Source organism: Ammospiza caudacuta, chromosome 9 (genome assembly GCF_027887145.1).
Source record: "Ammospiza caudacuta isolate bAmmCau1 chromosome 9, bAmmCau1.pri, whole genome shotgun sequence".
Lineage (NCBI taxonomy): Eukaryota > Metazoa > Chordata > Aves > Passeriformes > Passerellidae > Ammospiza > Ammospiza caudacuta.
The window spans coordinates 34288777-34314068 of record NC_080601.1 but is presented as its reverse complement, the minus strand read 5'-3'; the positions used below and the strand labels follow the sequence as shown (position 1 = coordinate 34314068).

Here is a 25292-nt window from a genome sequence, read left to right as displayed (position 1 = left end):
CTGCTGGTTGGCTGTGTCTGGCAGGGAGCTGGGGAAGGGTGAATTCCACAGTGCTTCCAATAATTTCACACCTGCATTGCTCAATAGAGCGAGTGTGCTGTGTAAGAAAAGGGGGGAGAGAAGTGTAGAAATGTCAGGAGTGCTTTTAAAAGCTTTACATAATCTTTTCCATTTTACTTTAAAGGCAGAGAGCTGTTTTCAGGCAAGGGAATTTGGCAGATGAGAAATCTGTAGCTGGGTCACAATACCAGCAGAAATAATAACTCCCCCTGTGTGCTTTATGGCATCCCTGGGTGCACTGGTGAAGCCACTGCAGCTGGGAGAGGACATCATCCCTGTGGGAGGGATGCTGTGTGCCAGGCATGCAGTAAACCTTTGGCAGAGCCTGCTGGAGAGCCCATTCCAGTGATGCTGGACCCAGCATTGTCTCTGGTTATTACACAGCAGCTGAGTGCTGGGAGCTGTGCACAGCACAAAGGATGATATCTCTGGGTGTAAAAATTAATGCAGTCTCTGGGAACAGCCAGAACAATAAAATTTTACCACTTGTCTGTGAGAAGTCACAAGCTGTTTTTCATATTCTCTTGTAGCCTTTTTCTTTTAGGGTACCCTGAAAAGAATATCAATGAAAATTGTAGCCTCTCATTGTTCTGTTTGCCATAGTTTTTTCACACTAAAATAAGGCCTCTCCACCCTTTGTTCAGACATGTATGAAGCATTTGCTTATGCATGCACTGTGTGAGGGACACTGCAAGGGAGCTCCAAGATTAGTGTTGTACAACTCTTGCTGCTATGACTTTTTCTGCTCCTGATGAAGCCCACGCTGTCAGCCTGACAATAGGGCCTTGCTTTTAAGGACAAACTGGTCTTAAAACCCTGTTGATAATTTAATGTTTTAAAACAAGAGCATTCATGTTTCCTGCCGTAGCCTCAGGCTTGCTGGATGTCCCTGTCTCTATTAACCCTCAGATATATGTGTGATTTGAAATAACTTTACCTAGAAGGAACTTTTAACTAGTTCTGATTCTAATTTTTAATATTTTTTTTTGGTACTGTTTTCATTGACATCAGTGGGCTTTGTATCAAGCCAAATAGGTCAGTCTTGCTTGCTGTCTCTTCCCCTGTGAGGAAGAGGTGTAAAGGTGTGCAGAGATGGATTCTTTAGCTAAAATGCAGCTAGGACAGAGAGCTGAAGCTCTGCTGTAGAGCTATCCAAGGAGACAGATGGGTAACATCAGTGGGAGCTTTGCCTGCTTGGGAAGCAGTGCCATTACTTAAAATTAGAGGTGAAGGTGGTGAAGCCAAGGACAAAGAGTTTGAACACACCTGCTTAACTTCTGTAAAGATTTTTAAAAGGCACTGCCTTTAACTTGGCTGCCCTTGGTGAGTAGAAGGGCTTGAGTGTCTCAAGGAGGTTGGGTGGAGTGACAGAGGGTTTGCTATGGGCTCTGCTTTGAAATATGTGACAGAACTTTAATCTTTAGCATTAAAATTCTTTTAAAATGTTCAAATGTTTAACTTCTTGTGAAAGTTTTCAGTGACAGCAGGGATATGTGGAGTCTGGTTCCCTGCTGTCTCACTCCCTGCTGACTGCTGGTACTGCCCAAAAACCAGAGCAGAGCTGGGTGAGAGACACAACAGCAGCAAGAAGTGCCTCAAATTTGTGTAAAGGGCTTCTAAATTAAAGGACAAAGGGAGCTTAGGTAATGGTGATGGAGGTTGGCCCCAGGTTCCTGTGCCAGCTTCACTGGACCTCCAGCTGTAGCAATGCCCCTTTGAGCTTTGCCCACCAAAATTATTTCTTCAGGTAGTGTTGGGCCAGTAGGAAATGCTGCACATGGAGACTCCTGCTGTACTGGAACATGGAGCAGCATGAGCCATTTGTTGGCTAATGCCTACTGGTTAGAAGATGCCAAAATTTGTAAGGTGTGATACCATCGGTACTGGTAGTGCTGTCTGATCCATGAGCTGTTCTGCAGGTCTGCCTGAGAGGCTCCTGTTCTTTATCAAGTGTTCTTGCCAGGGATGGACTTTATCTCTTACTGTTTCATGTCAGTGATGTTAATCCTTCCAGCCTTCAAGCATCTTGTGATTTTGCAGCGTTTAGGAGGAGAGTATCATCCCTAACTTGCTGTGGGCTCTACCTTGGCATGTGTGAATCACCCAGGAGGTGATGATTGGAGGGGTTTGTCTGTGTGTCTGTTTAAGTGGAACATGACAGCTGAGCAGCACTTCTGAACTGGCTGTAAACAGCACACAGTGCCTCATTTGTGCAGAGAGGAGCCCAAAGTGATGTGCAGCTGGTGGAGCCTGCTCAGCTCCTGGCCCATGGATGCCTGGTGTGTGACATTAATGAGCAGAGGTGTTCTGCCACACCTGCTTGGCTCTTCCTGATCTTCTGAAAGAGCAGCCAGCACTCAGCCTTCCTCCTCCATCCCATGGAGCAAACTGGAGTTAGGAATGTTCAGCTTCCAGGATTTCAGAGAGCACAGGACCCCCTAAGCAATGGCTTTGTGCTGGGGAGAGGAAGCAGAGGCTTGGCTTGGCCCATGGGCAGAGAGCTGCCTTGAGGGAGGAGAGAGGAGATTCCTGTGGGGGCTGGCATCCTACAAGTCTCCACCTCAGGGTGTGGAGTGCAAATGTGGTTCCAAACGGGGTCCAGTGTATGAACTCAGATAATGCTGGATTTGTGGAGAAACCCAAGTTGCAATTCCTCATTCTGGAGTTGCTCCTGGAACTCCCCTCAGAAAGGCTGTCTGATTCAGAGAACAATGATTAATCCAGCCTCTGAGTGCTTGTGAATGGATTTGCAGTTAGTGTAGGTGGGATCTTTCATGAAGGGTGGTGATCTTGTGTTTCCCCTTGCAAACTCATTCCTTTGCATTTAGCTAGAACAGGATAGAAACCTGAAACTCATTGATCACTAACCTGTAAGGGTTTAATAATCTTATCTTTCTTCTCATGGTGGATATTTACCCCAAATAGATGCTGATCAGGCACTGATATCCTGTGGCTGGCCTTTTGGCTTTAGTAAATGCTTCAATCCTGTAGCAGGTACCCACAGCACCAAAACCAGCATCAGAGCCAGCAGTAACAGTACCTGTATGTACAGTCCCCACAGGGATGTCAGAAAAGGAGCACAAAGAGTGGTTTGCACAGATGGAGAGAATTGTTCCCTCAGAATGTGACTGAAATGGTCACTAGTGCCCAGAGATGGGTGGCACTGCTGGAGAGGGCTCTGGGTATCCCAGAGATGCCCCAGAGATGGGTGGCACTGCTGGAGAGTCCCAGAGATGGGTGACACTGCTGGAGAGAGCTCTGGGTGTCCCTGAGATGGGAGACACTGCTGGAGAGGGCTCTGGGTGTCCCAGAGATGCCCCAGAGATGGGTGGCACTGCTGGAGAGTCCCAGAGATGGGTGACACTGCTGGAGAGAGCTCTGGGTGTCCCTGAGATGGGAGACACTGCTGGAGAGGGCTCTGGGTGTCCCAGAGATGCCCCAGAGATGGGTGACACTTCATTGGAAATGGTGGGAAAGTGCTGCTCCTTGGTGAAGATGAAAGACAGAGGGAGGAATGTTTCAGTCCAAGCCTGCAAAGAAAAGGCTGTGGTTAATTTTTTTAAGGCTTGCAACTCAATCTTGCAAGTTTACACTGTGAAGCCCAAGCCAATGCAAGAGACTGTGATTACAGTCTGGCCTGAAATGCTGGAGGATGCTTTTCAGACCCATGATTTACAGCATAATTGGCATCTTCCAAAGCAGCAGATGTTGCAGCTTCTGAGGGAAGGTGCCTGGGAGTGGATAGTGTTTTCTCCAAACGGGGTCCAGGCTGCTGTGAATAATTCCCAAGCTTGGAGTCAGGCAAAATAAGCAACTAGAGCTGAGGGTGCTGTGCTGACCAGGGCAGGAAGAGGGAATGGCAGCTCTGTGTTTGCAGTGACAGCCGGAACTACTTCATTTCTCATTCAGTGATGGCTGAATGCACAGAACCTCTACCAGGGCCTGTTGATCCAGAGGCATCATTTGAGGGATCCCTCTGTAGCTGCTCAGTGGCAGCCATCAAGATGAGTCCTTAGAAGTCAGTAACATTTCAAAACTGTGATTGGAGGCTCTGATAAATGTCTAGCTAAAAATTAGGTAATCTTTTTCTCCCTCCCTTCCCCCCTTAATTGAGGATCTCTCCATTGTCCCCAGAACTCATGCTTGGTCTTGCATTTGCTATTAAGCTTTTATTTTTCTAGCCCACACTTGAATCACACATTTGCAAGGAGAGGAAACAAGCACATTGAAAAGCAGAAAGTAAGAGTAGTTTTCATTTTCTTGTTTCCAATGAATCAGATGCCTTATGCAAAGCCCATTGAGTTCCCTGTGAGTTTTCCCCCTGACTTCAATGGGCCTTGGCTCTGGCTTTTAGCTCCCCTGAAAGGTCCTGAACTGTCTGTGCTGGGGTGACAAGGAGCCTTGGAGAGACAATTGCCAGAACTCTTCTCAGCCCCTGGCACAGCCAGGTTGCTAAGGAGACTTGGCCTGGCCCAGGCCTGGAGCTCCCCCCTTCCGGGGTTATTGTCTGCCGTGCCTGCCAAGGCTCTCTGGTGGCAGCAGTGCCACTCTCTCAGCCACAATCCCTCCCCAGTGGCCTCTGGCAGCAGCAATTCCTGCCCTGCATCTCCCCTGTGCTGCGTGCTTGGCGAGCAGCCTCCCTTGCCATGGCTGCTCCATCCTGCTCCAGGGTGCAGGGGTGGATGGGCTCGTGTCTGCTGGCCTCCCTTGGCTCTGAGAGTGTGGGTTTGGGCCCTGTCACCCACCTCCACACCCCAGCATCTTCACTTCCTACGGTTGCATCTCTTCTCCTGCCTTCTCCTGCCTTCTCCTGCCTTCTCCTGCCTTCTCCTGCCTTCTCCTGCCTTCTCCTGCCTTCTCCTGCCTTCTCCTGCCTTCTCCTGCCTTCTCCTGCCTTCTCCTGCCTTCTCCTGCCTTCTCCTGCCTTCTCCTGCCTTCTCCTGCCTTCTCCTGCCTTCTCCTGCCTTCTCCTGCCTTCTCCTCTCTTCTCCTCTCTTCTCCTCTCTTCTCCTCTCTTCTCCTCTCTTCTCCTCTCTTCTCCTCTCTTCTCCTCTCTTCTCCTCTCTTCTCCTCTCTTCTCCTCTCTTCTCCTCTCTTCTCCTCTCTTCTCCTCTCTTCTCCTCTCTTCTCCTCTCTTCTCCTCTCTTCTCCTCTCTTCTCCTCTCTTCTCCTCTCTTCTCCTCTCTTCTCCTCTCTTCTCCTCTCTTCTCCTCTCTTCTCCTCTCTTCTCCTCTCTTCTCCTCTCTTCTCCTCTCTTCTCCTCTCTTCTCCTCTCTTCTCCTCTCTTCTCCTCTCTTCTCCTCTCTTCTCCTCTCTTCTCCTCTCTTCTCCTCTCTTCTCCTCTCTTCTCCTCTCTTCTCCTCTCTTCTCTCTCCTTCACCCTGCTCAGCAAAAAAATAGATGCAAATAAAGCCAAGATGGGGAAGAGATGAGTCCCTTTTTTAGACATCCTCTGTTCAGGGCTTAAATTCCTTAAAGATTCAGTTCTCAGGGTTCCTTGTGAAGTGTGTGAGCTCCAACAGTCATTTCCAGTAGCAGGACAGGCTCCCACCATCTCTAGAAGTCCTGCAGTGCTTGGAACTTCCTGGGGAGCTCCTTCCATTGTGCTGGCTTTTGTTTTTGGAACTTGGAATTTTCCAGCTTTCCTGGATTCTTTGTAGTTTTATCTCTTGGAGGGAGGTATTTTGAAGTTTTAACATTAACAGGCTAAATGACAGCTTCCTCTAAGCCTTTTGGGCGAGGTCTTTTTGTCAGTCATCCCTTCAGATAGCGACTCTGTTTGCCTACAGATAAGTGAGCAGAAATGCTCAAGCCCTGGGCACTTTTATGGTGGTGTAAAATTTAGGTGCTTGTGGCCTTGAATCTGATATATCACACGTGAGCCATCATTTTGACTCTGTGTTTTGTAGATAACTAATTCCTCAGATGGGGATGATGTTGATTTTGTATGTAAACTGCAAGCTGGTGTCTATATTTTATAGTGGGAACCAGCATGAAACACATTGGGGGTGATTTTCTGAATTACAGCATATGTTTTTGACTTGATTTTATAACAAATTGTGTCATCAGTGACACTGTAACACTGAAATGTCAGTGTTCAGGCAGCATATATTTATTTCTCAAAGTGTTTCTTCAATATTAATGAACAAGAGGAATAGTGAAATCAGGCTCCAGAGCTATGAGATTCATTGCCAGCTTGTTTTGTGTGAAAATATTGTTTAAATAACTAGAGATGTATATGGTCACAATGTTTCAGTGATGATCCTGATTATAATTATTCAGCAATGATAATATCACTTTCACCAGCCTTAAAGATTTTTTTAAAGGCAACTTTGGCTCCTTTGCTGGTACTCAGTAAAAAGGAACACACTGTTTCCATCTAATATTAGTGCAGCTAGCTGTTTGAGTGATGATATCTGCTTACAAATGTGCAGCTTGTATTTTAAATGCTGAATAGTGATGTGAGATTTATGAATATGGCTTTGACAGTACTTGTGCTGAGCAGAGTCCTGAGATGTGTGTGGGTTTGCAGAGAGGTGGGATAACTTCAGGATGTTTTGGGTAACATTCTGAAATGAATATTTCCAGGAGAAGGTGCTGTACAAAATTAAACTTGGTCATTGGTAATTAGTGGAAGTTTCTTTGTAGCTGTTTTCCCCAATCCTGAGTGTATTTTGTGGGCTCTTTGGACCCAGGTTTGCCATGAAGCCCTGCTGGATTTGCATGGTGATGGATTTGTTCTCCTGTGCTGTTTGCCTGTTGGCCACAGGACTGCTCCTCTCTGCTGAAGTGGAGGAGTTGGTGAACACTGATCCATGTGGGGGAGGGCAACAAAAGTTCATTTTAACACATTTACCCTTAGAGAAGAAATCTCACAAATGGCCATACATACATACCCTTCTGTATGCACGCACTTTAATTTTTTTAAATGCAATTGGGGGCCAAGAGTGTGAGAACTCTGCTTTTAGTCCTTTGCTTTGCCTCTTCTTTTTTGGTAGAGGAAATGCTTGACAGTCATCAATAAAAGATTAAATCATTGATGGCTATCAGGATAAACTAAACACATCTCGTGTGTGGATGCTGGCATAGTAGGAACTTTTCCAAGATGTTTCAGGCCTCGTTCTCTGGTTTGTTAAAGGGCAGAGAATAAGGTCACAAAGGAAATCAAACCCTGATGTGGAGAAATGAAACATGAGGCCTACTGACTTCTAAAAAACATTTTAAATAACATTCTCTAAGGTTTCATTTTATACTGAAGGCAGCTGTAATAAGTTTTGGAAGATGGTGTAAGGTTTCTATTAAAGAGAGATTTTTGCTTGCTTGGTTTTGTACCCAAATGAAGGAATGAGGGAGATGGAATTAAAACTTATTTAGTATAAGGTGAGAAACTAAAAGTTCTCTCCAGAACCATAAAATAATAATTTATATGTTATACAGCAATTTACAAATTAAAAAATATGAAACTGTTCCTAGATCTTCGAAAATGACACACATAGCCATGGAATAATTTAATAACTGCATTGCAAATGCACTTTTGCCACAAGTAAAATAAGACTGCTGCTTTGTAGTGTGCTGCCAGCATAGCCTCAGTGAATAAATTCCCAGTAGATGTTTGCTGCATGCCAAATATATTGGAGTGTATAAAAGATCCCATTGTTCAATGGCATCATTATTTGCTATTATACTCACAATGTTTGCTTGTGAAACAATTTATTGGAGACAAGTATGTTTAAGAAGGAACGCTTGGTTTGAAATTCAGCTGATTTGGCTTGTAATGTCAGAGCTTTTACAGTATATAGCCTCTAAAAATAAATATTTAGGTCTGCTGTTTTTTACTTGTCTTTGAAAGAATTCCTGGAGCAGGGGAGAATGGGGAGCTGAGGCTGGGGATGGCCAGTGAGCATTTAACTTCTGATTCACAGAATTGTTTAGGTTGGAAAAGCCTTCTGAAATCATTGGGTCCAGCCATTAACCCAGCACTGCCAAGGCCACCACTAAACCACATCCCCAGGTGTCACATCTACACACATACATGACTTTAGATGCCCTCCTTGGGCAGTTCCAAATGCTTATGCATGGGCATAGATTAGAAGCTGAATTGGCTCACATTAAATACATTTTTACTTCAGTTTTCCAGAGAACTCTGTATTTGCCTGTGTTTTCATGAGAACAAGAATGAAGCAGTGTTTCTGCTGCTGTGTCTGGGTGAAGCAGAGAGCAGTGGTGGTGGTGGCGCTGATTTAGAGCATTTTAGGAAGCTGAGCTGCCTCATTTGTGCATCCTGCATGCTGAGGCTTCTGTTACTTTTGAGAAATTCCTTTTGGTTTATTTTAACATGTTTTAAACCAAGAATTATCCAAGATTAATCAATAATATTTCTTCTTAATCAATAATCAATTAATGTATCAAAATTAATCAACAATATTTCTTCTTAATGTGTGGAGGTCTAGCTGAGTCAAGACATTTTAGAACTCAGAGGTAACTTAATTACGGTAGCTTAAAAAAAACCCAAAAGGAGATATTTTACCTAATTGGGGCTGAGTTAAACCATGGAAAACGAGCAGAGTGTTTAAGCAGGGTCGTTTTCCCCCCCTCCACACAAATGGCTATTCTTTAAATTACAAGTGTAGCGCTCAAGCCATCTCCTTTGAACTGCAGGTTTTGTTACACGCTTTGGCCGCGGTGTTATTTCGGAGGAGTCAGCCAACAGGCTTACAGGGCTTTTTTGGCTGGGGTTCACTTACAGTTTTCTTGGCAGCCTTGCTTATTTATGCATCTTTATTTCTCTCTGTTTCTCCTCCGTTGCCTGCTGGAGCAGAGCGCTCCCCGCACCGGCCCATCCTGCAGGCGGGGCTCCCCGCCAACGCCTCCGCCGTGGTCGGCGGGGATGTGGAGTTTGTCTGCAAGGTCTACAGCGATGCCCAGCCCCACATCCAGTGGATAAAGCACGTGGAGAAGAACGGCAGTAAATACGGGCCAGATGGGCTCCCTTATCTCCAGGTTTTAAAGGTGAGGCTTCGCAGGTGCCGGCAGCGGTGGTGCCTTCTTTAGAGCGCGGTGTAAATCCAAGGATTTTGAGTTCCGAGCTTCTTTTGAAAGTGGAGATGTTTATGTTAGAAGTGAAATGATGAGTTAGATAAACATTTGCTTGTCTGAATGCTAACTGTGCAGCTTATAGACACTGTTTTGCTCCTTTTTACTTCCATGAAAAGTCCTTTGTATCTGAATGTTTCAGGCATGAATTGCTCAGAAAAAAAAATGAAAATTCTTCTAAAGAACATCATTGACATTTTTGTATGGGTAGAAAGCATCCAAAACATACCTGGGACAATCTACTCCATTTCTTTCATGTTTCTTCAGCCTCTTGATTTCAAAGAAACATGGCAGCTGCAGCCAAAAGCTTGCTGGAGGACTGGGCTGTGTGGATGCTGAGCCTGCAGAGATGTCTGGTTTGGAGCAGTGTATTGGTACTGTCATTCCTGCCAGTATGGAGCAAGCCTGACCAGGGAAAATGAAGCTTTCCAAGCTGGGTGGCATTGCCAAAACTCTGACAGGCTCTGTACCTGCTTGTCCCATGCAATACCTGCCCAGGTGGATTCCTTTTCCCCCCATGCTGCTGTTCTCGAACTCTTCGTGTGAAGCTGCGGATGTACGAAAACCAAACAACAACAACCAAAAGGAAAAAAAAAACCCCACAACAATAACAAAACTCCCAAACCCTTCAATGTTTAGAGGCTGATATTCTGGTGACGTGTTGGTGGTGGGACCATAGACAGATTGGTGTCCATTCTGGGCAGCAGTGACCTTGTTCTCCTGTGTTATTGGTCTGTTCTAGCACTCGGGGATAAATAGTTCCAATGCTGAAGTGCTGACACTGTACAATGTGACAGAGGCGGATGCTGGAGAATATATTTGTAAGGTCTCCAATTATATAGGGGAGGCCAACCAGTCTGCCTGGCTCTCTGTTCTGCCAAGTGTACAAGGTAACAACGTTTTTTAAAGCAAGCTGGAAAGAATGGTGCTTTGGGAGACTGCAGGCAGCTTGTAGGATACTCTCTGGCCTTGGTGGTATATGTGTAATCCTCCTTTGGTGATGCAGCTGGTGTTGCACCAGCAGCCATGGAAAAATTCCCACAATATTCTCTGTACCAGAAGCACTGCTTTGGTTTCTGTTTGTTGATCTTTATTCTCTCTTTGGTGTCTTTGTGTCTGTGTGTGTGTTGGACAGTTCTGTTGCTAATTCTGCATACTCTGCAGTTCACACAGAGGGTACTCCTTGAATAATGTAATTACAGCCTAGCAGTGTGTGTTTATATATACACATAGGTGTGTATGTGTGTGACCTGTTCACATAAAAACCCCCTGGAGCACAAGTCAGGTCAGTTTAGTCACTGTGACTGTGCAGGTGGGAGGGTTTTTCAGGTCTTACTCAACCATTACTAACTGGGTGAGTAACAATAAAGACAGCTAACTGTGTGACTGCAGCCCACAACTAATTTTACCTCCAAATTGTCCAATAAAAAGGTATTTATTCCTTGATTGTGTATTTCAAAGTAACATTTTTGAACAGAACAGAGATCAAAAGTATCAAACATTAATTTCTCTAATCCTCCATCACTGAGATCTTGATGTTGATGTCCTGACGTGCCCATCTTGGGGCAGCTGGGAAGTTCCAGACCTAAGATTTACTCCATTTGTATGAGTTTGGATAATCGCTGCTACTTGGATTGGTGTACAATGTCAAGCAACAAGTCTGGAAGATGACCAGTAAAAACCACAAAATGTGCAGAGTTTTTTCTCCTCTCAATCTTTAAGATGTAGAAAAATATGTTTTATTTTCATCTCCTGAGAAAATACTTCTCAAACCTTTGAAGTATTTTCTGTCCTGTCTGTGAGAGCCACAACTGAACAAGATCTCTGATTTTTGAGCAAGGATTGGGATACTTTCCACTGTGCTTCTAGGCAAACCATCAAATGTTTCCAGATATGAGATTTAAATGAGATTTGGCAACTCTTCACAATGTACAGTAGTAGTTACTACTCAAAACTGCAGTGCAGTGGGTGATGCAAGGATCATACAATCTAAGACAGCTACTAAGTTGTCTTTTGGACCAGAATTCACCCCTTTTTTATCATTTTAGAGAATGCTTTTATGGTAAATTCTTTCCTCTGAAACAGGTCTCTACACGTGAAGGATCCCACATTCTGTCCTACTTTGTTTTCTCTTTGTTTTTCTTTCAACTTTCTCTTGTCATAAAAGAAGAAGGAGAAAAAAAAAAGATTTGTGGGTGAATTTTTCCATGTCTTTTGATTGCATGCATGTTTAGGTGGTGAGTTTAGGTCTGGTGAAGGGTGTTGATTACTTTCTGAGGTGAGCTGGGACCTGTTGGTAAACGCCTTTTGGATGAGGGATTGTGGATGGGGAAGGAGCTTTGCATCTCTGCACCTCTGCCTTTACCAAGTGCAAAGCCCCGTGGCTCCACCTCCCTATCCACAAAAATTCTCTCAGTGTCTAGCTTTTTCTCTTGCTTCCCTCTTGTTTTTTTTTAGGCTGCCGGTGTTAACACCACGGACAAAGAGATTGAGGTTCTCTATATTCGGAATGTAACTTTTGAGGATGCTGGGGAGTATACATGCTTGGCGGGTAATTCTATTGGGATATCCTTTCACACTGCATGGTTGACAGTTCTGCCAGGTATACACTGCTCTCTTTCTGTGGTTTTTCCTCTTTTTTTTCCCCCCTCCCCTTTGTTGATTGCTGCAGAATTAGCACGGCTTCTGTCTTAAAAAAAAAAAAAAAAGACTTTTACAATGATTTTGGTTTTTTTTAAGCACAGTTGTCTCAAGCCAGTGAGTTGTTCTGTCACAAGTTTGCAACTCCAAAAATCAAACAGCAACAACAACAAAAAATGGTGTGGGGTGTGTGGCTATTGCACTTAATTGAAATGTTTTTACATCATCAGAAATGCTAAGGAGCTGCATTTCCTTAGCACTTCAATGAGACAACTGATAATCAGCCTGTAAATCATTGTAAACTTTGTCAAGAGGATGAAATTCAGTTTGTTACAAAGTTTGGAACTAATTTGGCCATAGTTATGTACTGGCTCATTAAAATGCCTGAGCTGTTCAGTGTACTTCAATTCACTTTTACCTATCATGCAAATCTCTCATGGAAATTCCAGTTTCAATGCCAGAGGATCATGTACAGAAGCAGTGCCTTCCATATCTTGGGAATCGGCTCCGTGCATCTTTAAACATTGCATGCTCTAAGGAAACAAGTAGTCATTTGCTTTTACTGCAAAGCATGTCTTGCTGTTCTGGGGTTGATGATGTTTCTGTCCTTAGAAGAAACAAACATCAATGTGCTTTATTGCCGAAAATTATTATCAGCTGTTAGAAGATGTAACTGTAGTTGGTTTTGACATTAGTCAAATTTTCTCATTTATAACTGTTGGCAGCTGCCTCAGGAGTTCCTTTGGAAAAAAACATGAACCACCTGAGGTTTGCTGGGTCATCTTGTGCTTAACATTTATTAATTGTTAATCCTAAGGAAGAGGTACAAAACCTGCATGTGTGTGTTGCTGAGCCTCACAGTGTGGGAGTTAAACATTCCCACTGTCTGCAGATAATTTCTTACCTTTTATTGAAATATATTGAACAAGGCAGCTTTATTCCATCTCACTCTGAACTGAACCCCAAGCCTGTGAGGTGTCACCAAGCAGGCAAAGCAGTGCTTGTGTAGAGCTTGCTTCTGCTGGCAGTGTTTGCATTTTGCAAGTGCTTAAACAGCATTTTTTTTAAACCAATTTTCTTCAACAAAGTATTTTTCTAAGCCTGGAAAGGCACAAGAACATTTCAGCATGAAACGTGCATTGCTTGCGGAGTGACCACTGATGGCTGTGGAATGCTGTTTATCCGGGGGTTGAATCCCAGATAAGGGATTAGGGACACTGTTTGCACATATAACTGTCTTGAAGATAGCTTCAAAATGGTTTCAATCAGAGTAACAGCTCTGGAGAACCACTCCCTCCCAAATCTAATCTCATAGGCCAGTAACCACTGATGAGGTTACTTGAAAGAGCGCAGTCCTCGCACAAGAGGGCTCGTTAATTAACGTGTCACTGCCAATTAGTTTTTCACTTCAATTATGCTTTTTAATCCAGCCCTGGGCTCCTCAAAGGACCTCAGGGGAGTTGGGCACCCAGCATAAAGCACAGCTGGCTGAGCAGCTGGACAGCCAGCTCCTTGAAACCCTTTTGAAACCCCTAAGCTGAGTTTATAGATGATGGGGGACTGATTCATCCTCCCTTCCCTCTGTATTTTGAGATCGTACTACAAATTTTGAATAAACAGGCAGACTCAAGCAGGCTCAAGCCCATATATTTATTTTAAAATTTAGACACTTTTCATTCAGGCTAGCTAATTCACAGTTTTATCTTTGGATGTGCTTTTGTGTGGTTCACACGAATTGCTGTACTTACACATTTTGACTCGAGTAACAAAATGAACCTGAGCCTAATTTGAACAGTTTTTGCTTCTCTCTAAAATTATCCTTAATCATTATTCATATGATTAAGGATATTACTCATATGATAAGGATATGATTAAGGCAATATTTCAATGTATACCTACGTACCTACCTAGGCAGACACATGTGTATGTTTGTCTATGCATACATAGATGCACAAGCTCACACTCAGTGCAAACTGAAAAATCAAAGCTGTAATCTGGAAAAAAGAATTACTCTCAGATAAAAATCAAAGCAATAATCTGGAGTAGAAAATTACTCTCAGATTACAAGATGGCCTAAACATCCAGTGCTCTGAATACCACACAAGAATTTGTTATATTTTCTATTTTACCATTACTTTGCTCCAAGCGCTGTGCCAAACACTGCCCTGTTCTCTAACCCTGTGGCCTGATTGTTCCCTCCCAAAACCTTCCCATCCAGCTCCTGAGAAAGAAAAGGAATACCCAACCTCTCCAGACTACCTGGAAATAGCAATTTACTGCATAGGGGTGTTCCTGATAGCCTGCATGGTGCTGACAGTGATCATGTGCCGCATGAAGAACACCACCAAGAAGCCAGACTTCAGCAGCCAGCCCGCCGTCCACAAGCTCACAAAGAGAATCCCCCTGCGCAGACAGGTAACAGAAAGTAGATAAAGAGTTACAAAAAACTTATTTTTTACCCCAACAACTAAGCCAGCACATCCCTCCTGCTGAGGAAAGGGAAGAGAAGAAGGGAGTTAACAAATTATAGCGGATTGCGGGTGGGATGGAGAAGAGGTCTTAGCATAACAATGGGTGTCTCAAGGAAATCAGGGTAGGAGAAATGTAAAAACTGAAATATGTTCTGTATTAGCAGTCTGGAGATGAGGAAAAAAAAATGTATTTCAAGTATTTGTGGGCCTGATCCCACAGCTTGTCAATGGAAAAAATGTTACTGCTTTAATGGGCTTTGGAACAGAATCCTATTTAATTGTATATTTATGATGTTTCTAAGGTGATTATTATTGTGGTAACTAGGTACCAGATACAGAGAGGTATTTCTCAGGAAGACTTTTGAAGACTGGAGGGAGGGACTTTTATAGCTAGGCATCCAGAAAACACCCCAAAATAGAAAAAGACTGTAATAAAGTAAAAATAGGGGAGATACTATATCAGATCTTGGACAGCTTGATTAAGATAATGATGCTTTTGAGCAAGAAACAAAAGCAAGTGCCAGATTTAAAATGCACACAACAGCATCACATGTAATACATTTTACAATTGTTTGTGGCTGGCAATGAACAATTCTGGAGAGGCTGATGCCACGAGCAACACACCAGTTGAACAAGTAACAGGACTTTGGCTTTATCACAGGCCACCACCTGCCAAAACAGCCTCCATTCCCACACACTGTCCTCTCCTGAAGGATTTGTGGTTTTTAGGAGTTTTTAGGAGCTGGAGTTTAATAGATTTTGATTTTCTTGCAATAGGCCTTGAGGCCAGAGCTCTGCACCCCCAGGTTTCAGCCCTGCACGATGGGGGATGTTGGAATTTGAGGCTGGGGTTCACCTCAGCAGCCAAAATAACTCTGAGAGGGCTGGATCCAGGCTCTGGCCAGGGCATTGGGGTGTGAGGGCTCACTTTGTGTCCATCTGCACCAGGAGGAAGTGGTGCAGGATCTTTGCAGACTTGTTTTTGCAGTCTGTCCAGAATATTGTCACTGTCAGAGTAATACATGTACCTTAAAAAGGGTTCTTCAGTGTGGGTAAGTGTTTGAAATGAGGTGCATGGGCCCACAGAGTGGGAGATTCTGAACAGCATTACATTTTTCTGGACCCTTGTTTCATTGTGTCTGAATTTCCGTGGTTAAAAATACCAGGGAGTGGAAGGCTTTAGCTACCATCCTCTGAATTCAGCATTTTACAGAATCCTGAGGTGAGGCACCTGAATGTTTCCCAGTCTGAAAGATATTTGGTTTGTCTTATGAGCAAAAAGTGTTAATTCTTTTTTTTTTCTTTTTTTCTGACTTTCTTTGCCACTTTGGGTTGGGTTTTTTCCTTTTTTTTTTTTTTAATTTTATGATTTTACTCATTTGCTTGAGTATCACTCGGACAAAGAGGGACTTTTCACTCTGAATGTGTCAGAAAGAGTGATGAGAAGCCCTCAGCTCAATATTCACACATCTCTTGGCTAGAAAGATCTGTGTAGATTTCTGGACAAAGGAGCCCTTTCAGATGATGTGTGCTTAGCCAGAGAGAGAGGGAGATACACATCAACTGCTTAGATAGGAGACATTTATTAGATTTCTGCCTGAATATAAAAGCCTAATGACTCAGAGACAAGTTGATGGTATAAAAAATACCTAGGGTTTGGTGTGAGCTCAGTTGTGTCAGCTGGAAATGGTTCCTCGGGGAGCAGAGTGTTATTTCATTTCATGTGACAGCAGTGCCAACTACTGCCCTCAGTTTAGCTATTTATCCTTAAATGATGCAATGTGGACCTTCTCCAAAGCTATTGTTTTCACAGGGGAAAGAAACTGTCTTACAGCATGTTTGTCACGTTGGGGTTTATCAATTTATTCCAGTGTTTTTACATTTTTTTTTAGCCGAAATAGCATTTTGCTTTTAAAACTGGGAATACTTTAAAAAAAAATATTTATATTTGAAAGTGCAAATGCTGTTTCAACCCCTAAGCAAAAATCCCACTGCTCCCAATTGTTCCTGGTACTGTTTTGTTAGCAGCAGTTGCTCATTGAAGGTCTCTGTGCTTTTGTGTCTGCATGGAGGAAAATGTAACTACTGTAAGCATTGTGTGCAATCTGTATTTCTGGTTTGATGATTTCACTGGTCAGTTTGCAAAGGCAGGATCAGACAAGCGGTCCCTGAAGATTTGCTTGTGAATATTCCTTAATTTCTCCTTGGTGCTGAGGCTGCAGCAGCTCTTCAGTTCCTGCATCTTTTAAATCTGGTTTTGGGTTTCAGGGCTGTTGTCACAAGCGAAGAATTGAAAAATAATCCAGATGTTTTATTTAAAGGGTGTGTGTTTCTGGATCATTCAACCCTGTTTTATTGTGCCACCAAGCTCACTTTGTTCCAGTTTATTTGTATTTCAGAGGACTGTATTTAAACTTGGTGGGGTTTTGCCACTAAACCTTTATTTATCTGTGGATCAGAGAAGGTTTCCCTTTGTGCTGTGTGTGAGGGATGAGGTGAGAGGATGAGAAGGAGTGAGATGCTCGTGACAGGTAGGCTTGAGAATGGGGCTGGATGCAGGGCTGGGATCCAGGGATTTGTTGGAATTCCAGAGAAATGAGGCCACAGATTGGGAAATTCTTGATATTGTTTTCAAAGCTCTTCTGCTGCTGGGTCAGGGTCCCTGAGGATCTGGGCTGGAAAATAATCCTGGTTCACAGAGAGACGTTTGCGCGGCTCTGATGCCATCTTGTCTGAGCAGGAGAAGAGTCTTGCTGAGTAACATATGGTTTGGTTTGGCTCCTCCTGCTCTGTTTAGCCTGAGCTACCACAGGATTTTATCATTCCCCACATGCAGGCGTTTTTTCCCTGCCAAAATTCAGTTCTATTCGCATGAAGTCAGGAATTATCAGCTCCCATCCCCTGCAATCCTCATCCTCACCAGGATCTGGTACTCAATTTTCAGGTTTTTCCAGGTAAATCCAGCAGGCAGCTCCTCTTTTCCTCAAAGCAGTTAAGTATTACCTGCATGGAGGTACCAGCTTGAGAGGAAGGGGATGAAGGATTTTTGGGATTGAGCCTCACAAGCTGATTTGCAGGACAGGCTTTAAGTGACAGGGCCACTGAACCAAAAGAATACAGATTAGCCTTCAATAGGATGTACATCTACTTTGTAGAACCTTTGTTTTAACAGATAAAGTGTAATTGAAGCAGACAAAAAGACAATTCCATCTCTTGTGACTTGCTCAAAGTCAAGTACAAATGTTTGTCATCACTAAAGGTTTTTGTTAGGGCTGTCACAGCCAATCTGTCAAATTTGGACCCCCTCAACATGCACGTGTCTTAAACAGGAAGCAGTGATCTTTCTTATGCTTTTTATTTAAAATACACTCTATTAATTTATGCCTATTGTTGTTGTGGAGTCTAATCCTTCATAAAGATATAATGGGTGTATTTGTGGTGAACAAAGACTGATCGATTTAAAGCGAGGCTTGAGCTCACCCAGCAGAATAGTTCAAAATGGTGTACTTCAATAATTCCAAATGATGATGGCAGCAGAAATGTAAAAAAAAAAGTGATCAGGAAAAAGGAAAGTAATGTAGTATGTCATGTAATATTGAGCAATAAAATCATAATTTTTTAGAGGAATAGACTATGAAGTGCAAAGATTAATACACAACTGTCAGTAAGATATTGTTGAATTGAAATTACCTTAAATATTTACCTTATTTTTTTCTTTATGCTTGGATTTTTTTATGGAAACTACTGGTTCTTCTAGTGGTACTTACTGGATATTATTTTGTGTATAAGTGTTTCCAAATGAGTGCTTTTCATGGAGGGGTGGTGCATGTGTTTTAAATGTCAGTACTTAACATTAGGATTACCCAATTTTGTGTAGTGCATTTAACCTTGTATTTTCCTGCATCTGGTCACTCAGATGTGCTGCTCCTACCAGCAGCTAACAGCATTATTTACTAATTATAATACACAAATATGCATATGATTTCAAATAAACTTTTACTGCAGAGCCTTCAAAAAGGCTGACAGTTATAGGAAATCACTGCATGCCTGCTAAAATGTCCCAGCATGAGTGCCAGAACTGACAGATCTAGGCTCCAGGACATGGTATGAATTATCAGTGCAGGAAAACACCCTTCATAATCAATTACAGACAATTACACACTGCTCTGCAGCTGATTTTGCCACATGGCATTTAGAGATTCCAGCAAAGATTTGTTTGTTTTAAATGCTCTGCTGCTTAGAAATGCTTGTAGAGCGTTAACTGAGAGCTGATTAAGGCACAGTGTGTTGGTCAGGGGAGGAGGATGTAGTGAAAATTGGGATATAATCAGGCATTGTTGGTGAGGTTTGAGTGCATTGGGCTTTTCTCCCTCTCCAGTGCAGATTTGGAGCTGAAGGTCTGTCTGAGGCTGGTGCTGTTCTCACTCCTGGCCTGCTAAAAGCACAAAGGGAGCACACAAGGAGTATTTTCTGGTGGAGCTCTGCCTTCCTGTTGAGGTTAACATCTACCACAATGGTTCTTCCAGTGCTCTGCCCAACTCAAGCTGACTTTCACCTTTCTTTCTTTAATTAAGGAATGAAACACCTCCCTAGAGCAGTGTCATCACCTAAAACAGGGTGTCAGCACACTGAGTGGGCCCCCACAATGTTTAATTCACCTGTGACAGGTGAACCTGCATGGTGAGGGGTTGGAGAGCAGAGCTGCACGTGGCAGGCTGGAAAAAAGAAAAATACAAAAAAAGAAAAATATAGAAAGCTGTCACTTAAATGTAGATTAAAGCTGACCATGTCTCCTGACCTTGGAATAGGTAGGGTTTTCCTCAGTCTTTTATAGTGTGCTCTAAGGCAGTGAAAAAAAAAATGCTCAAGGGAGGAGATCAAAGGTTAATCCTTTCTTATTGCAGGAAAGGTGAGAGGCCATTTCAAACCAGAAAATCTCCCCCAGCCACAGGCCAGGCTGGGTTGGCTTCATCTTTTCTGGAGCAGATTTTTATAGCCCTTGAGTTGCTGTAACTCCTTGTACTGCTCCAGTTAATCAATCAGGAGAATATTCCCTGGGAGTGCAGTGCATTTGTCTTCTCCCAGGCGTGGAGCAGTTCCTCTGGATTTCTCATCATTAATGCACTTTGGTTACCTCCAGTATCTGTGGCCCATCACACAGTTCTGCTGTGAGGTAAACACGTGGGGTAGTGTTAAAAGGGAAACTGGCAGAGCCTTTAATCTGCTCTTTTCTATACATTATTGCTGTTTAAGCTCTGTGTTTAAAATGCATCACTGGAGTATTTCAGTTTATTGCAAGTTTGTATTTATAGGCTTTAACCAGGCTAAAGCTGCTGAATGGTGAGTGTGAAAAGTAGTGAAAAAGTGAAACTCTGGAAGAGATCCAGACAGTGTCTAGTACAATGGTAGTATTCATAAAAAAAGAAAAAGAACAACAAAAACAAAACCCAAAAAATGAAAACAAAAACCAACCAACCAAACAAAAAAAAAAAAAAAAAAAAAAAAAAAAAAAAAAACACAACAAAAAACCCCAAACAAAAACCCAAAGAAAACCCCAAAAAACCAAGATCCCAGAATCCAGAACTCTGGACCATTTCTGATACCTAAAGTATCTAAATTTTGTAGCTTCGCTTCTGTCCCTTGAAAACAATGGCTGTAATGGCAAAGACAGGTGCAGAAGAAAAAGAAATGTTAATTAATAAAGGATATAAGAATCAAGACTTGAATAAAGATCTTGGTAGAATGACTGGAGAATAGTAAGTAGATTTTGGAAATATGGAGGAAGTGGTCAGAGAGTATTGATAGGTTTGTGGTGAGAGGTAGAAAAATGGAGGCCAGAAATAGCAGAAAAGTGGAATTCGAGAAAGGAGGGTTGGGGGCAGAGGAGCTGCCACACTGGAGATTTGCACATTTTGCACATTTCTTGGTGCTGAGCTGGTTCATTTCATGAAGCATGATTTTCAAACTGTTGTGAAATAATGAAAATGAGAAGGGGGGGGGGAAAAAAAAAGGCAGATCAGATTCCAGCCCTGGTTGTCCTGATGCCTGGTGCAGCAGGTGAGTTCCCCTCTGCAGGCTGGGCATGGCAGCATCTCTCTCTCTCAGGACTCCATTCAATATTCACTCACTGATTTATTTACAGCTCCATAGTCTGCCTTAATACTGCTTTTCTGTTTGTGTCCCAAGTGGTCACTGGATTTATTTTCCTAGAGGAATGTGCCAGGTACTTGTATTTGTTGAAAGTAAATATTATTAACATTCATGATGGTGGGATGAGTGGGGCAGAAGCAGTCACCTTTCATTTTTGAATGGTGGCCTTGTGTTTGTGCAGTTTCACTCTCTCTTTCCATGGCCTCATCTCGTGTCCAGGAGCTGTTTCTGATATCAGGAAAGGTCTGTCAGCTGCAAATCTGGTTACCAACATTCATTTTTTGATAGCAACCCTTAACATTCTCTTCCTTATGAAACCTCTTTCCGCTCTTAACCTCTGGTTTTAGAAAGATGCCTTTTTTAAATCTTAATTTTGTGGAACAAAGCTGCAACCTGGTGGCATTTTACATAAGCAAACCTGGTGGCAAAGCTGATCCTCATCCAGGTGATAAAGGTGTGGGTGCTCTGGTGCTCCAGGCTTCCAGCTGGGTCCAAGAGAAGAACCTGCTGCTCTATGGTGTGAGGATGGGTGCCAGTGGTGGCTTTGTGACATCTTCATCCCAGCCTGGCTGATGGATTTGGGCTTGGCCAGGATGCAATCGTGGCATGGAGAGAGAAGGACGATACACTCTCAGGAGGGGAAGACTGACAATACAAGCATTTCTATTTTGTGTTAGTATTCACTTGAAGCTCTGAGGGCAGCAGATGTCAGGCTGCTGCTTGCAGGCTTGAGGAAACAGCCTTACAGAAGATTCACAACAAAACAAATTGCATGGATGGAGCAGCAGCCTCTTTTTTCAGAATATTTATCAATAAGTACCTTTGGTACTCTAAGGATGATATTGGAGCTGATGAGAAATCACACTCCAGAGGTTCAAAACTGAGTTATTTTTAGGACCTCTTCCCCACATTTCCTGTAGAGTAAGAATGTAGTTAATTGAAAACTGAAGTGTTGTGATTGCTTTTTGATGCTTTCAGTATTGAGTACTTGGAAAGTACAAAGTAGTAGAATCATATAGGCTGGAAAAGACCTTTAAGATCGTTGAGTCCAAATGTTAACCCTGCCAAGACCACCACTAAACCATGTCCCACGTGCCACATCTGCTCATATTTCAAATCCCTCTGAGGTTGGTGACTCCACCACTGCCCTGACAGTCCATCCATTGAAGGAGCTGTTCCTAACATCCAATCCAAACCTCCCCTGGAGGCCATTTACTCTTGTGCTGTTGCTTTTCCTTGGGAGAAGAGATGGAGCCCCACCTGGGTGTGCTGATTTGGGAAAAGATGTGGTGACATGGACAACTAGGAGTGGAAAAAGAGAACTTATTGGTCACCTCTGCTCATGGTATCAGCTGCCCACTTGGATATCTGAGGGAAGTGATGTGAATACTGCCAGTTTATTTTAAAAAAATTAATATGATAAGCAAAAATGCCTTCTGAGGGAATAAATTTAAAACTTATGTGGTTTTTGATTTAGGGGACAGACTGAGAGCATTGGCAGCCATTAGAGCCAGTATTGTGCATACAGAGGAGGCTAAATGTGAGAACAGAGCACTAGAACCAAGACTTTAGATTCAGCCACTTCCTAACACCAGGGTTCTGAGCTGGCTTGGTGTCAGGTGCTGGTGTTTTTCAGCTTTTGGGACAAGATTACATCTCCATCTTTTTTTTTCCCTTGTTGCATCTTGCATTGCAACCACAGGTGTCGGCCGACTCGAGCTCCTCCATGAACTCCAACACGCCCCTGGTGAGGATCACCACCCGCCTCTCCTCCACTGCTGATGCCCCCATGCTGGCTGGAGTCTCGGAGTATGAGCTGCCAGAAGACCCAAAGTGGGAGTTCCCAAGAGATAAGTACGTGGATTGCTTCCCCTGTGTGTCTGAGTAACCCCAAACGCACATGGCAGGGGGAAGCATCACTCCTCGTGCCTGCCAGGGTTCTTCTGGTTTGAAGAAAAATCTCAGTTACCTGAAGCTGCTCTGAAGATCCAGTTCAATTGTCTGAGATCAGTTTGGTTAAATAGAAATGGAATTTCTTCTGCCTGCAGCCCCGATTATATTTTCAGATTTATTGCAGGTTTTGAGATGCTCTGCTGAAATGTAGCTCCTCTGTTAGGAAATAAGTTAGGAAAATTTGGTGTGATCCAGACTGGGAAAAATATCCACATGCAAGCACTGTTGAAAGGCAATGGTGATTTCCCCATGTTTCTTAGTTGACTACTTAATTGGCTAATATTTAAAAAAACAGGTAATACAACATGTATGAGATAGAGAAAGTCTAAATTATACTATTGTACAATCTTTTCTTTCTGTCATATCTCTGGGTAGGATTTGGTGTTGAGTTTGTATTGACATGTATTAATAGAGATGATTATTTTTAATGTAGGGGAACATTTTGCACATTGGGTGCATGCATGTGCAATTTCTGTGGCTTAAAAGTGATGGGTTTCAAGCAGAGCATACTGAATTTTGATATATTCAAATTCACATGGCTGCATAATATTTTCTTCAAAGTCTGTTGACTAACATACAAAATGAGCTTTTGCATAATTAATTAAAACTGTAACCATATTGCTCAATATAAGAAAAAAGCATGCAGAAGAGAGATAATGTTAACAAAGGTAGAACCTTTATGAACATGATTATTTGTCAGAATTAGTGCTAGCTTTAAGAAGTCTTTAGGGTCTTTTGAGAAAATAACACCTTTTATCATGGACAGTTCTCTCTGGAAGTTCAGGGCTGTAACTTTTGAATAGACAAACTGTAATTTTGAGCTTTCTGATAACTCTTCTGGAAATCATTTGATTGGTTTAGCTGAAAACAAGAGCAAAAGGCTGTAATTGCCACCTGCAGCACTCTGGTCAACAGTGGGGGTCTGTATATGTGCTCCTGTCAGCCCCTGCCCTGGGGGGATCCACTAAATGCGGAAAATTTTAGAGTTGCTAAACATTTCAACCCAGTGCTGAGCACAAATGTAGGGGGAGCAGATTTGCAATGAAAGGAGACTATTTAGAGGCAGTTTATTAGGCTGGGGGGCAGCAGGCACACAATGAGGGGTTTGTAATTTTGGTCCTAGCAGGGCAATAGCACATAAATTAACCAGTTTCCAGTGCAAATGTTTGTTCTCTGCCAAGACCCTAAATTCAGTTTTAGCTCTGGAGAAAAGGCAGGGTGACCTCAGCATATCATATGCTGCCCTTCAGTCTTTGCACCTTTTAAAAACTTGAATTTGCTTTAGAAACCAGCCCAAAACAGCTCGAGGAATTCTCACGAAGCCAGAACCCATGTGACAGAGTGAGCTGGCTGCCCTCAGGAGGAGCCACCTCACTTCTGTCCCCTGCCCGAGCAGATAAGCAGGGGTTCAAATCACTTATCCCTCATCTAACATCCCTGGTGATGGCATGACAGCCTCTCCCTGTGCTTCATCGTGGAAGACAGGTGTCCAGGCTTTTAAGACTGAATCCCTACATCTGTGATATCTGTGAAATCCTCCTGTTGACCATGGAAAGTCAAGTCCTTGAGAATTTGTTTACAAAAATGCTTGAATCTGGCCTCTTGTTGACCATGGAAAGTCAAGTCCTTGAGAATTTGTTTACAAAAATGCTTGAATCTGGCCTCTATGTTGGATAACGTTATCAGCATCACACTCACTGAGCATCCTCCCTGATTCCTGCCACAGCACTGCTGCTGGGTGTCACAAGGTATTCTCTGCAAGTAAAGGCACTAGCCCTTAAGCACTCAGGCTGGAATCAAAAAGATTTTGCCCATAGGTTTTCAAGTTTCTTTTTTATTTCTTCTCTTTCTCCTCATGAAGCTGAGTTCGACGCCCCTATGTCTGTCTGTTAGATCTAAGCAGGTTTTGCAACCAGGAATATGCTCCAGAAAATGCATTCTGCACAGCCCACTTAGTGACTGCTCCTTTTAGGAGGGTTTGGTGTTGGTGCTGTGATCACAACCGAGTTTGTTTTTCCCAGTCTCTGCCTCCCCTCTCTGAGCAGAGCCTGGGCTCTGCAGGCAGGAGGCACCTTCTGGTCCCCTCAGCCAAGACTTTTATGGCTGCAAAGAGCCTGCAGCCAAGAAAGAGCCACTGTGCTGGACCCTCTGTGGCTGAAACTTGACTCCCACCTCCTTGCAGTCAGTGTGGACACAGAGATGAGCAGCTCTGACACAGTGACAGGAGACGCTGGCCTGCTGCTAGCTGCTCTCCAACTCCAGCCATGCTCTGGTGCTCTTTCAAAGCTCTGCCCCTCCACACTGCATCTCCTCACAAGCCATCAAGTGCAGCCTTGAGGAGAGCTCAAAAAGCTCTCAAAATCTGGGTTTAGTGACTGCTGTGCCTTTCTGAGCTGCTCACTCCACCACCCCTAAGCAAACACACCCCGGCGCGCGCGGAAACCGACGCGCCCCCAGCCCTTATTGCTTCCATATGATAAACCCCTCCCTCGCGCTGCAGCAAGTTGCTGAAAGGTTTTTAGTTGAAAGGTTTTTATATTTAGCCCTGGAATTTCACTGGCTGCACCCCTGCAGCAGATGCTGTGTGTTAATCTGCTGTTTGCACCTCCAGGCTGACGCTGGGCAAGCCCTTGGGAGAAGGTTGCTTTGGCCAAGTGGTCATGGCCGAGGCGGTGGGGATTGACAAAGACAGGCCAAAAGAAGCAGTGACCGTGGCAGTGAAGATGTTGAAAGGTAAGAAAATTGGGTGATTAGGGATCAGAACGGGCAGTGTGGCGGCTCTCAGCCAGAGAATTTTCTTCTGTGGCATCTGAACTCTGTCATCGTTGCGGGGTGGGTCAAAGAGCACATAGCTGACCTCAGCCTTCAGCAGTCTGGGGTGTAAATCTGCACCCTTGACAGCCTGTTTATCTTGAGCACTGACTA

General features: G+C 43.4%; 1 protein-coding gene across 10 annotated transcripts in view; it reads left to right on the top strand.

Moving 5' to 3' along the window:
* FGFR2 (fibroblast growth factor receptor 2) overlaps positions 1-25292 on the top strand; it is an 80972-nt gene that overhangs the window by 42370 nt on the left and 13310 nt on the right. For 4 of the 10 annotated variants that reach the window (XM_058810819.1, XM_058810817.1, XM_058810815.1 and 1 more), the window contains 5 exons: positions 8879-9069; positions 9896-10043; positions 14012-14215; positions 22118-22268; positions 24979-25100. In XM_058810819.1, the coding sequence (XP_058666802.1) occupies positions 8879-9069; positions 9896-10043; positions 14012-14215; positions 22118-22268; positions 24979-25100 (816 nt within the window). Of the gene's footprint in view, positions 1-8878; positions 9070-9895; positions 10044-11610; positions 11756-14011; positions 14216-22116; positions 22269-24978; positions 25101-25292 lie in introns of all 10 variants that reach the window. The other 6 variants (XM_058810820.1, XM_058810818.1, XM_058810813.1 and 3 more) reach the window with 3 other exon arrangements.